The sequence below is a fragment of the Nyctereutes procyonoides genome, unplaced genomic scaffold (genome assembly GCF_905146905.1).
Source record: "Nyctereutes procyonoides isolate TBG_1078 unplaced genomic scaffold, NYPRO_anot_genome, whole genome shotgun sequence".
Taxonomy (NCBI): domain Eukaryota; kingdom Metazoa; phylum Chordata; class Mammalia; order Carnivora; family Canidae; genus Nyctereutes; species Nyctereutes procyonoides.
In genome coordinates this window covers 21,998,756-22,013,197 of record NW_026575037.1, presented here as the reverse complement: position 1 = coordinate 22,013,197, position 14,442 = coordinate 21,998,756, and the positions used below count along the sequence as shown (strand labels likewise).

The window sequence follows — 14,442 nt, the reverse complement described above, 5'->3', positions numbered from 1 at the left end:
TATGGCCCGATTCCCTCCCCTTCTTACTACACAGCTTGTGAAATTATCAGGTAATATTAAAAAATCCTTAATCTATATTTATTTTAAAAATATTCCTTGTCGGAATATAAGGGAAGGGAGAAGAAATGTGTGGGAAATATCAGAAAGGGAGACAAAACATAAAGACTCCTAACTCTGGGAAATGAACTAGGGGTGGTGGAAGGGGAGGAGGGCGGGGGGTGGGGGTGAATGGGTGACGGGCACTGAGGGGGACACTTGACGGGATGAGCAGTGGGTGTTATTCTGTATGTTGGTAAATTGAACACCAATAAAAATTAATTTATTAAAAAAAATCCTTGTCAAATCAAATTGTTCCTTTAAAACTTATGAGAAAGACTTATTTTCACTACTAATGCCAAATTATTGTCAACCTCTCTCTCTAGGCACGCTTAAAAAGACCTCTTAAGAGCCTTGATGGTGCTCTGTATGATGATGACTATGATGAAAGAGCGAGCAAGTAAGTCTTGGATTTTAGTGTCCTACTAGGTGTTGTGGCTGAAAGGCAAAAGTTTTGGGATTTTAAAAGACAATTCAAAGGACATACACTCCTAGAGATCAGATTTTGCTCCTTTGCAATGCTCTTCAGCAAAAGGAACCAGTGCTCATTGGAGTCTCATGGGGGATGAATCTTGAGATGAGAAAGCAAGATAGACCTGAAATACCTTGTTCTTGGAAAGCAGTAAGACCTACAGAAATACCTGGGATAGTGTGAAAGAGGAAATAGAAGCCCACCTAAAGTAGGCTCCTACCCTCCTAGTGAAGAAGGGCAGGTTAAATGGCAGAAGTAGTGATAATAGTCAATTAAAACAAGTGGAATCGGGGGAAGGGAAGGAGTTTAAATCTGTGGTGATATCAGAAGAGGAAATTTTAATGCAAAATATTAAAAATTAATTTTACTAAGTAAGGGAAATAATGGTAGATGTTTAGTTGTTTTGAACAATTTAAACTTCTATGGGAATGACAAAATGGACATTCTCTTTTCTCCATTAAGTATGTTTTTGTCTACATAAAGGAATATGCATTCTTCTCTAAAATAAGTGAATAAATAAATAAAGGAAAAACCACATACAAGTATTGAAAGTGAACCTGGGCTATAGCAAACATTCCAGGTATTCATCTACTAATGTTGCAAATCCCACAGAATTAGACCATGTGAAAAGCCCTCCTTGTGCTTCCAGATTGATTAAGGTCCCACAGCTATTTCTTTGAATTTTCTAAGTGCACGTACTCAACCTTTCCCATATTTGAATCAGTATACACACATCACTGAAGAATTTGGCCATGAACCAATTTGCCATTTTGTTGTTGCTCCACTGCAAAGCACTTTAGTTTTAAGACTCTCGCAATAATTGAACATTAACTAGGGAGAAGTTGCTCACATGCAGTGTATGTGACTGGGTGACTACTAGCACGTGCTTCATTTTCCTCCAGGTTATCCTCTGAAGATGGAGAAGAAGCTTCTGCTTATTTTTATGAAAGTGATGACTCTGCTGAAGCAAGAGTAAAGACTCCTTACTCAGGCGAAATGGACCTACTAGGAGAAATCTTAGATACATTGAGCACACACAGCTCAGATCAAGGAAAGCTAGCAGCAGCTAAGAGCTTGGATTTCTTCAGATCAATGGACGATATTGATTACAAACCTACGGTTAGTTGATTTTTCCACCTATGAACTTAAAACATTCTTACCCTTTGCTGTGAACTGCCTCATGTCGTAAACTTAGTTGGTCACAACATTTAACCTCTATCAGATAAATAGTCAGATCTTCAAAAATATGATACAATTTAATCATGAAGAATTATTTCTAGTTTCAGAATTCCAGTATTTTCCCATTTATGTATCCAATTCTGGTGGTTATTGTCATTCATTGAAAAAATTCTTTTTTTTCCAAGCCGTAATACTCTCTTACAGTCTAATTTATTTATGGTTGTCTTTTCTGGAGAATTTTTAAACATGAAATGTTCCCACTTTTGTTCTATATTTCCTGGATCTTAAAAAAGTTTAAGAAATGTATCAAGTAATTTTTTTCATTATGTTGCTTCAAAAATATATTGTGTTTTATTTTTAATTTTTAATTTTTTTACATATTGTGTTTTAAAAAAAAAATTAATGTTTTAAAAACACAAGAGATGGAAGTATGAGTAATGGCCACCCTGTCATGATTTTAAGTTATTCCAGAACTTGGCACTGATTATATAATGTATTTGGTCTGTTTGGGGATTTTGCGGGGAGGTTGGCAAGTCTTTTCATTGACTTTTTCAACTTTATTGAAGTATAATTAACAAATAAAAATTGTGTATGTTTATATATTTTCTTGTTAATGGAGCCATTTGCAGGTGTTCAGAATTAAGAGTCAGCACTGGCTTTCCTCTGGGGGGAATTTCCAAGCTCCCAGCCTTGAAAGATACTAATATTTTATTTCAAAATGGAAAAAAAATGCTAATGTAACATTATAATCTCCTTAAAATTTTCCTGAACTTGTTTCTTCTCTCAGAATAAATCCAATGCACCCAGTGAGAATAATCTGGCGCTACTTTGCAGTGGTTCTGGTGATCAAACAGAGTGGCATCTTGGACAAGATGACAGTGCCCTCCATGGCAAACACCTTCCTCCCTCTCCCCGGAAGCGGGTTTCCTCCAGCGGTTTGACAGATTCTTTGTTTATCCTGAAAGAGGAAAACAATGAAAAATACCTCAGTGTTGACAATGTGAGGGGGCCTGCAGTCACGGAAAAGCCAGCTTCTACTTCAGGATTGGATTTCCAGCTAGCTCCTCCTGAAGTTTCCGAAAATGAAAAAGGTAAAACAGAAAAGAAGGAAACACTAAGCCAGGTTTCAGATGATCTGCTTACACCCAGCCTTGGGCGACATTCATCTACTTTTGTTCCTTGGGAGAAAGAAGGGAAAGAAGCCAAAGAGACTTCAGAAGATACTGGACTGCTTCATGAAGTAGTGTCATTATGTCACATAACGTCTGCCTTCCAGCAAGACTTAACCATTTCAGAAGAAAACACAAGTGGAAACCAAGCTTAAATCAACAATTAGTCGTCACTCTCTTGCATCCAGGCTTCTATGGAGACACTTTAGGATTCCATGTAATCTCTATAGTAAACAGAATTATTTGTAGGAATGACAATTCTTAGTATTGTCTAAAAATTATTTTTCATTTGGAACATACATTTTCCCCATTCATCTTGTGAGTATATATTACCGATTGATTTTTAAATGTAAAGCTAATTCTTCTACTGTGCTCTTAAATCAGGTACTAGTTTGTATGTATGTTGAAAGTATATGTGAAACATATGATTTCCCAGTATTTGGTGCTTAATGCCATTCACTTTATTTAAACTAAGTATGCATATATAACCCTTGCACATAACCAGTAGCTACTATACTAATCTGGTTGAGCATGAACTGATCAGGATATCAAAACTTATCAAAACTTGCCTGAAACTGCTGAAACAGTTGACCCACTAACTGCCTTAATCCTAAGCCTATATTTAGCATACTTTAGTAATTTATGGAATTACCTGTAAATTTCGAAGGATAAGTTATAAGTGTTCTGCAGAGCAATAATGCCTTTTTCTATTCATTGAATCAAGGACAAAATTCATTTTTCAAAGTTAAAAAGCTCTCTTGTGGACACTGCAGCCATGTTTTTCCAAAATGTATAAAGGTACACATTTACCTTCCACTCAGTGGAATATATGAAGTGCTAAATTACAATGTGATATTGATGACTTCTGTTTACAAATGAGACACTTTAAAATTTTTTTCAGTCTCTCTGTATGCCTTTGCTATCTAGGAGTCCAGCCCCAGAAAGCCAAATGCAACACAAACTGTCCTGAGAAAGAAATGTTCCTGTCTTTTTTTTTTTTACTTAACTAATAATTCTCTATCAAAATGTTTCTCATCATCTCAGATTTACATTTTAAAATAGTTGACTTTATACTTTAGAAGTTTTAGATCTATAGAAAAATTATGAAGAAAGTACAGAGAGTTCCCATTTTGTCCCTGTGTATAGTTTCCTCTATGATTAATATCCTACATCAGTATGGTACATTTGCTGCAATTAGTGAACCAATATTGATAGTCCATGCTTTATTCAGATTTCCTTCGTTTTTTCCCTAATGTCGTTTTTTCTGTTCCAGAATCCCATTCAAAGATACCACATTACATTTGGTTGTCATGTGTCTTTAGAGTCCTCTTGGCTGTGACATTTTCTCAGACTTAACTTGTTTCTGATGACCTTGATAGGTTTGAAGAGTACCGATCTGCTGGTCAAATATGTTATAGAATATCCCTCTATTAGAATTTGTCTGCTATTTTTCTAATAATTACACTGTGATTGTGGGCTTGGGAGAGGAAGATTACAGAAGTAAAGTGTCGTTTTCATTGCATCATATCCAAGGTACATAATGTCAGCATGATTTGTGAATGTTAGTGTTGACTTTGATAACCTAGGAGGTGGTGTTAGGTTTTTCCACTATACCCTTTTCCCTCTCTTTCTATGTTGTAGTCTTTGGAAGGAAGTCACTGTGTACAGCCCAAACTTTAAGGAGTAGGGCTTTATGCTTCGTCTCCCTTGGGGAGAATCTACATAAATTATTTGGGATTCTTTTTGCATAGGAGATTTGTCTCCTCTCCCTGAAATTCACTGTGAAACACCGAAATTCATCTCCAAAGGAATCATGCATGCATTGACTCTCATGATAGGCTAGACTGACAGGAAAAAAACCCCAGTGCTGTTATGATTAATTTGATATTTGTATATTCAATATATACTCTGTACATCCCCAATCATGATTATTTTTTAAAAATTGTCATTTTAGAAAAAATATTTGAGAAACTATCCAAGAACCCTATCAGGACTGTACCCCCCTAAAATATTTACTGAAAGAATTTAGTTTCTAGTTAAAAAGTCCTAGAAATGAATTTGTTAAAAACATTGCTTAAAAATATTTATCCAGGTCAGTCTTTAAATAATTTAAAGAAAATGACCAAGTTTTTTTCTTCTTTAAACCACACTCCAAAACCTAAATGGATATGTTTTATGGGGGACAATTATTCAGTCATGTTAGTAAAGACAAATCTTGTTTTCCTTCTAAGGAAAAAAAAGTGTTTAATCTTTATTTTATTAATACAAAAGTAAGACTCGCGGTTCTTGTCAAATCTTGTCTTTATATACCCATTACAAAATTACATTTCACTTTGTCAAAGCATGTAATAAGTCGATTTATCAGAAGAGCTGTTTAAACAAAAAGGAAAAAAGGTCACTCGGGTTGTTAATATGCTTGGCAAATATTTCTTCATAATTTTTGAAAAAAGATCTTTCAATATGACTATTGGAATGAGGCATGTTTTCCTTCAGAATTCATAGTCTGAAGAATGAGGTAATTATTAGTGTAGCTTAGGTAAAATTAAAGTTTTTGTCCATTTGCTTAATAAACATCATGGCCTCAGAAATGCAGGTTCTTCTATCATCTGGTCACCTCATAAGATGTTTGACTACAAGACTGTGTTGCTGCAAGGATATTTAGCCACTCACAAGTACACTTGGGTCAAGGTATTTTGAACTGGATTTGTGCCTTATTTTAACATGCAAAGCTTTTATATTCAATCTTAAAAAAAAAAAAGCAAAAACAAAAGCTCTACATGTTATTCTTGGAAAACATCCAAAGGACTAGTATCCAAGAGACTGCTTTTCCAAGAGTATTAATTTTTCAAATCATTAATATTTTACATATTCAAAGTTTGCGCTTAAACTAGACTTCCCAGTATTATGGTGGATATAGGAAGAATAAAATGAAGTTAAGGTGAATTCTGAAACAAAAGTATTGTCTTATTTTCTCCTTTGTTCATATTTTCTATTATAACTGAATGAAGTATTTGTAGACTCCTCTGCCGTTCGGATTTGTTTTTCAAAGAAGCTATACCTGTTCTACAACAGTTATATAAATGAATAAGATGTTAGCTTTCGTGCATGGTCTTTTATGTGGCCTCCAAACCGTCATGATTCTCCCTGAATCCCACTCTAGCTTTTATCCTTTTTGTCCTTAAGTATTGCATCCATGGTATGTCAGGGGGTGGATAGAAGAGTCGTGAATTTAGGAGCTATTGTTTTGTTACGTCAACGTGATGTTAAGTGGTAGATTTTGATGGTTACCTAGTTTGGCATATTTTAGGAAGGCACCAAAATATAGCAGAATGATTTCTCTCTTTAAAAGTTAATAACTTGTCCATTTAGGAAATATTTTTGACTCTTTGTACCATCGCATGCAAGGTACAGTAACTGGGGATATAAGGAAATAAAATAATTAATATAGTCCCTGCTATGAAGGAACCAATTAAGAGGAAAAGAAATGACAAATCTCTGTTAATAAATGATTACTTAGAAGTTATTAACCCAAGATTCTAACACCAAAAAAAAAAGTCCTTTTAAAGCTGCTTAATCTAAAACATGCTCTAGATAGAACCACAGTATCATTTCTAATTTCATTAACTGTATTATTTTAACGAAGTATAACAATGCTGCTATTTTAAGATACCTACTTTTAAAGGACAGACTTAGAGGCTCTTAGAAACTATAAGTGTCCTTGTTTCTCTGATTCTCTGTCACCACAATGCTCCATCTTTGGGCCAGGCAGCATAGAGCTCTATAATGGAATGATGCTCCTTTGCAATACTTAGGCCACTTTATCTTACTTTAGGATTAACTGAGGGTGTAGGTGCATGTTGAAACTAGTTTTTACTGTCTTTATCTTGATAATAGCATTCCCGAGAAATAGCCTCCCCTGTCCCCGCCTCTTAAAACCATATGTAACAGTGCTGTCATACGGACTCTGTGCTAATATCCTATTAATAGGATCCAGGAGTGTTCATGAATTAGTTGTTTCTTAAATAAAGTAGATCCTGATCAAGGGGAGAAAACTGTGAATATTCTCATAATCAGCAGTAGCTTTTCCTTCTCATCTAGAAAATCTGGATTTTCAGGAAAAGATTATTTTCATGAATACATTTTCTAATGCAAATTCCATTTTGTTTAGCATAAAAGACCCTGATTCTGCGTAGCTATTTGTAAGTCAGAACACAAATTTCAGCAAGTAAAATGAATACCCAAGTCTAATTCCCCAAAGCGCTTCTTAATATAAGGAAACAGCTTTTACAGATTCTGTGTCAGTACTCACATCTTTTCTGTGCTGAGTCCAGTACTTTGTTAGTGTCTGTTTTTTAAAGCTTATGTAAGAGGCAAAATTGTTTTGAGCAAACAGGTTAGCATTTTCATTTGGTCAAGTTATAAGGAATTATGTGTATTTAGAAAGAAGCATATTTTATTTTGAAAATAATAGGATTCTGTGCAATATTTTTCCTGCATAATTTAGTTCATATAAATATGCACATCTGCTTTGGTAGCAGATGCCTTAAGGTCATGTTTTTCAGTATTTGTGTGAAACTGTATGTAGCAATGTTCTATGTGATTTTAGAAAAAAAATCTTTATATTGTTGGCAGGAGAAATGTTTTTGTTTATTTAAGATAATTATGGATATTGCATTATTGTATCATAACTAACTGCCTCAGCGACAATAAATATGCAATAAGAAAATCCTGAACCTTAGGTTAGTATTGACAATACTATTACTTTAAAAAAAAGTGTATATAATGCAAAATGCTGATTCTACACGTGTACATTTAACAAATATTCAGTTCTGTACCACATAAATCTAAACGGCATTTGTATGGTGATGACCACATGTGCAGATTGTAATATCCTTTGTGATGAATCTTTGGTAAGATTTATAAAGGGCATTGCCAATACTTCTTGACTGTCTGTAAATTAAGTTAATTTTTTGTATAATGTACAGTTTGTTTAACCTTAGAGCTTCTATAGATTTCTACTTTTATTATACTTGAATGAGGCAGAAAAGCACTGTGGAAAATCTGTAGCTCTGGATGCAATATGCAAACATACCAAAAAATTAAGGTACTGAGCAGCAATGTTAACTGGATGCCTTATATCCAGAAAGCTGTGGGGTTTTTCTCAAACCATACTTTAGTCAAGTAATTTAAAATACACAATCTTTTACTGTTAAAAGGTTGCAAAGTCGCAAATGATTACCTCTTTGATGTGAGAAACCGTTGGGTCTCTTGTGTCTCCGTGTTATTTCGCTTCCCAGATGAGAGCCTTAATGGGGTACCTTAACAAATCCACCCTCTGGTTGGTTCTGTGATGTTTAGGACAGGCCAGAATTAGAACTCCGTGCATGCTAAATGACCGCAAGTATCCTATCACCATCCTTCAGGTGGTGTCACTTCCATGTGGTTATTTTGAGAACCATTTAGTGATCGTATACCAAAAGCAAGATCTCCTGAATCTGTTACGGTTTATTTAGTACTTACGGCAATGCAAACAAGTATGAACTCCATGAAGTCTACAACTTAGTATGCATAAAGTCCTTTCTTATATAAAAGGTACTTGAGAGGTTAAAACGGGACTTTCCCAAAGCTTATTTCTTTTTGCTTTAAATGAATAACTGTTTAAAAGGACTGAAAATCTTGAGCTCTTTGCTAGACACGGTGACAGAGATCTGTCAAAACCTACCCAGCATTGAGATTTGTTCACTGTTCTTGCATCCTTGAGGCTACAGTATAAATCATCTCTGAAAAAAAAGTTGACTACTATTGGGAGGACATTGTGCATAAAAGTATTGTTTGGGGAATTGTTTAAAAATATGCAAACACAAATATTGGATGAATTACATACTACCATAAAGTGCCCAACAATGCAGTGATGAAATAAAATTGGTCATAATTAAAATTTTGCATGGTGGTGACTCTTCTTTTCTAATTAGCCAGTTGCTCTCCTCGATGTTCTAGGTGGATGTGCTGTAGGACCCGGCCATCCTCCTCTCTGAGCTTCGTAACTGCTACAGTGTAAACTCCAGCCTGGATCTTCCTGGACAGGTCTGTTTGAGAGGCATCCATTCTTTCATGTGTGGTCACCTAATTTCATGAGGCTCTAACCTCATAGAATAGGTAAGTGGAATGTCCCGAGATAGACCAGAGCAGGACTGTCCAAGTCAAACAACTGTAGCTCTGGATGCAATATGCATGCAATATTTATTGACTTTGATTTAAAAGTTGAGGACAGAAATCAAATGCAGTAAATGTGTGTGAACAGTGCTCCAGAGACTAGAAGGGTGAGCACCCAAGAACTATGATAGTCCCACCTTAGGCAAAAGTCAAACTCCTACTGCAGCGAGCACAAAGTTTCCCTTTGGGCACAGAATTTTGGGGAGTCGTATGCTGAAGCTGTCTTGTTTCCGTAGAAGCAAAGGTCTGACAACAAGAAAAGAGAGTACTATCCTTATAAGCCTCAGGTTTAGCCAACTTTTATTGATTTTTAAAAAATGAACTTTCTTTGTTTAAATCAACATAGGGAAAAAATCAACATACGGTTGAATACAATGAAACGTTAGTTTCAAGTGTATGTTTATTTTTATTTTCAACATTTTGCCTACCACCTTCACAGGAAGTGACCTCAATACCTCTAAGTGTCTGTGGATGAGAGAGATGGTCATATCTTAATTTATAGATGCAGAAACAAAAAAAGACGTAATTATATTTTCCTTATGTATAAGTGAAAGAAAATATCCTCTTTGGAGTATTCTTATGTAGTGAGTCTGAGAATTTTCTTGCTTAGAAGGAACAGAATGAGTTACAAGATACATAAAAAATTTGTACATATGTGAAAAATACAGTATGAATAGCATGAAAATAGTGCACTGTGGATGTTTCCAGGTGAATTAAAACCTTCCCCTAAGTCCTCCCATTGGTTTGAGTCTGTTACTTAATTTCCCTGAAGCTTTAAATCCTTTTATTTAAAATAGAAGTGTCTGTTCCTAGAATGAATTGTTACTGAGACCCTTTGTGTATATGGTTGAGTTCATGGCATTTTGGAGTATACAACCGTAACATAAAACTATACAAACCTTATATTAATCTAATCCAGCGGCTTTCAAACTTAGCTTTTTATTAGAACTTGCTGTATGGCTTTGAAAAGAGGGGGGAAAATGCCTGGATCATGTGGATCATGTCCTTAAAAGTTTCTGAGTAGGGGCACCTGGGTGGCACAGTCGGTTGGGCAACCGACTCTTGGTTTCGGCTCAGGTCGTGCTCTCTGATCATGATCTCAGGGCTGTGGGATCAGGCCCCACCTTGGGCTCTGTGCTCAGCATGGTGTCTGCTTGAAATTCTCTCTCCCTCTCTCCTTGCCCCTCCCCGATGTGCACCTGTTTTCTCTCTCTCTCTCTCTAAAGTAAATAAATCTTAAATAAGTTTCTGGAGTAGGTACTGTAATTAGTTCTTTGTAGACATGAAGAAACTGAGGAACAAAATAGGTAATATCCTTAAAGTCCCTTACCAACAAATGACCAAGCTGGGATGTGAGCCTGACAGGCTAGCTTCACCTCCATAGTAGGCGGAAATGCAGGACAGAAATTAAATGGCAAGCCAAACATGCGTTCTCGATATGATTTCCTCTCCTATCAACTCTCTCCTTCATTAAACAAGCCTTTTTTTTTTTTTTTTTTTTTTTTTTGCCAAATTGCACTATGCAAGACTTTATTGTGGAGTACGGAATTTCCCAATACCCTTTGGTGAGATTGTGTTACTGTACAGATTCTCCTTTTCTCTTTTTCTTTCTGTCCTCCCATACTCTCCAGCTCAGCTAACTCAATCTTGACTGAACCTTGTTGGTGATGTGTGTGGTATCCTTCGCCCTTTTGATTTTATGTGCTGTTGTGGGAGAGCAGGTGGGGGGAGCCCCACCCTGAGTATGCATGCTGACTGTGAGAGCATTCTCGGGGAGACCAGGAAAGCTGTTCAGAGCATCCGAACACTTTCAAAATCTTCACAGACGTTTTCTACGACTTTTTCTTTAAATTTTTCTTTTGTCCAAGAACCAGCATTGGAGGCAGCCTTCTTACTCTTTTTCGTTACTTTAGGATCAGGCTTACTTTAAATAGGAGACTGTTTCATGGTGATGGTGTTTGTAATGAGACCATTTGAGCAAGGCTTTAATTTCAAGGCGTGTGTTGAGAATATACACATTCCTTTTTATAACTCCAGTTTCTAAGTTGAGGTCTCACTTTGGGATATCCAAACACACTGACTGTATCCACTTCGTACTTTATTCAGCTTTCCTCCAAATTTAAACTTAAAAAATATTTTTAAGTAAGAGCTAAGTTTTCAGAGATTTGGTAAATGTCTGAATTGGATACAAGACATTAGGGCAAAAATCCCAAGTTGCGAGACAAGTGTTAGGAGAAAATGCTGTTTTACATTATGGGCTCCTTATATAAGGGACTGCTTACTGACAAACTGTTAGAAAAATACTCGAATTTCTAAACGAATGACAATTGAGACTTGAAATTAGTCTTTTAAAAACTTCCTGCTAGAAAAATTGAAGCGATTATTTCTCGTCGAAATTATATTTAAAACATGGGCGACCAGATGCACATAATAGCAAAGTAACACTCTGTATAACAATCAAGAAATGCTGTTTTGGGAGACTATTGCAGAGTATTAATATTCGTGTTTGACTTGCAATTAAAAGGCAAATTAAAAGTCTCTGGACCTCTTGATTCCAAGATTTTAAAAGGATTTTCAAGTTGCTTTGCTAACACTCATGTATTACAAGCTATAGGTTAGTCTGGGTTAACAGTGTTAACAGTACAGACCATTATGTATTTTGAGGTTTAAACTGAATAATATACACAAGCAACTGGCATTTGGTTTGTTCCAGTGATTTCTCTATGCGTATTTGTTTGAGGATTTTGAAAATGTTAGCATAGCAGGAAAGAATTTAGAGGTCATCTAAAACTTATTGGTATTTAAATTATTTGATAGAATCCTCATCAGATTTGACCCTTGGCACATGGTAAAGCAGGTCATGATCTCGTTGGATAACATGGATACTTTGAACGACATACTCAGCAAAGTGGAAATTTCAGCCTAATTAGCTGCATCTTATTTTGTGATTTGTCTTGAGTGCCCTTGCTTGAAGGCTGAACTTTATTTTTTTTAACCTTTCTCATCCTATCACATTTTAAATGTCACCAGACCAGCGTTTATATAGTTGGCTTCTCCTTTCCCTCTCTTCCCCATCCTTTACTACCTCCCTCCACACAGGAGCATGTCTTGGAGCTCTGCTACTTTTTTGCCCTGGACAATAAAACAATCTCCCTTCAGGATAATTGACTCCTTTCAGAAATTTCTATGTGTTTTGTGCAATCTTTTCTACCACCAGCGTGTCTCCTCCCAGGTAAGATCGATAATGTTTGATTTAAATTAATGATGTACTTGGCACCAAATGCAAGACATTTGGTGATTTTTTTTTCATTAAATGAACAGAATAATTCTATTTAGAATGAATGTGAGGAAAGTATTATTATATGTACTGGTTTTAAAATCAGATTGGTATGTTCCAGATATGTTTGAATAATTCAGAACACATGCATTTTGATAACCTCACGTGGGTTAGGAAGTATGGAAAGCCTTAGAGGTCTGAGCATCCGTGAAACTCTCCTTCCATAAAAGAATAAGTTGGGAAATTGAGGCAGGAGTAGGAAACCCTTTGGAGGGATCAGATACCTGTATTTAATTAACTTTAGTGATCCAACACCTAGAAGATGAGAGGTGCAGAATGTAGGGAGATGCCCGGGAGTTACCAGCCAGCTCAGTTTGCTTCCTTGTCTTTTTTTTTATTTTTTTTAATTTATTTATTTATGATAGTCACAGAGAGAGAGAGAGAGAGAGAGAGAGAGAGAGGCAGAGACACAGGCAGAGGGCGAAGCAGGCTCCATGCACCGGGAGCCCGACGTGGGATTCGATCCCGGGTCTCCAGGATTGCGCCCTGGGCCAAAGGCAGGCGCCAAACCGCTGCGCCACCCAGGGATCCCTGCTTCCTTGTCTTATAGGTGGAAGAAGTAGCAGAAAATGATTAAGGAGTGGACTTTACGGCAGAACAGAATACTCTGTGCTGAAAAATAAATAGTATTGAACAAGGAAAACTTAGATCGCACTTCCTTTCATAGGTCACAAAGGGATATGATGCTGATATACAAGAAAGTCTACTGGGACCCAACAGTGATGAGAGAAAAATAGCTACGGCTGCCTACGAATGTTTCCACTAACATGGCAGTTACTTGCTAGGCAGATTTTCACCATCTGCATGTTGATCCAGGTCACCAGTCAGGGTTACGTGTGCGTATCTGCCTTGCAGAATCCTGGGGTTACCAGGCTCTTATCTGTGTGTCCTAAGATCAGGCCATTCTTAGGAGCAGGTGGAGAGATTTGTTGAAACTCTTCAAGGGAGTTAGTGCGTGGAAAGGACTCTGACTTAAGTGTGTGTTGACCACAAGAGAGGCTTAATCTCCTAATGAATTTGAAGAGACTAAAAAAGTTCTGGAAAGTGCCAATTGTTGCAGGAGCTGTGTCCCCTCTAACTGTTACCTGATGGCTCATCACTGTAAGGGAACAGTGATGATTTGTGCAGCCACTGCTGACCTGGTGACGTTTACGGGACCCAGGAATACATCCCCACCAGACCTCTCTCACAGTGGCCTCCGGAAGCCTAATCTACAGAGTAGGAGTGGTTGATGGAGTCCTCTGAGGCCGCCGTTGCTGCCTGCATGCTTTACTCCTGCTGCCAGGAGTGACGAGAATGAGACACCCGTAAAGGTCAACACATCAAAGGGGACTAAGGAGGCTGCAGTACTTCAATGTCTTCACCCTTTCCTATGCTCTACCGCGAGTCACCATTGAGGGAGTAGTGGGGGTGCCCTTTATCTTACCATAAAAGGAGAAAGCAGAGATGATTAGTTGATATTTTTCATTCAGATAAGAAGAGGCAATCTTGTAGGGATTGGAATTTCAGGATTTTTCAGTGGAGATTTGAGTTAATGAGTCTTTAATAAATAGCAGGAGAATATGACTGGAAAAGAGGTTTACACTCAGGAACTCGGAGGGAAAGAGAAGTCAGAACACACAGTTGGATTAAACATTCCGTGAGGAAGTTCACACTTAAAATGGTAAGTGCTCTGTTTCTTCAACTATTGCTGCAAATATTCAATGATCACAAATACTTGTTTGTTTTTTTTACAAAGAGAGCTATTTAAAGAGAGCAGTGATGAGGGCCGGATTATCATCCTTATCCTCTACCTGAGGACACACTCACTAACTACCATCCCAACTGGCATCTCATGCCAGCATAGAGAAATTTTTAGGCTTAAGGGGAAAATAAATTGACTTCAAAATGGAACTTTTTATATCTAACTTGTAGCAGTGATGAAAAACATCATGGCTTCCCCAAAATCTGTTTTTACTTTCTCTGTATAATTGATT

General features: G+C 36.8%; 1 protein-coding gene across 4 annotated transcripts in view; it reads left to right on the top strand.

The window, feature by feature from the left end:
• Nucleotides 1-7,854, top strand: part of DENND1B (DENN domain containing 1B) — a 265,482-nt gene extending 257,628 nt beyond the window's left edge. For all 4 annotated transcript variants that reach the window (XM_055319215.1, XM_055319213.1, XM_055319216.1 and 1 more), the window contains 3 exons: nucleotides 423-496; nucleotides 1,471-1,687; nucleotides 2,535-7,854. In XM_055319215.1, the coding sequence (XP_055175190.1) occupies nucleotides 423-496; nucleotides 1,471-1,687; nucleotides 2,535-3,071 (828 nt within the window). In that variant the 3' untranslated portion in view covers nucleotides 3,072-7,854. The remainder of the gene's footprint in view (nucleotides 1-422; nucleotides 497-1,470; nucleotides 1,688-2,534) is intronic.
• The last annotated feature ends 6,588 nt before the right edge of the window (nucleotides 7,855-14,442 follow it).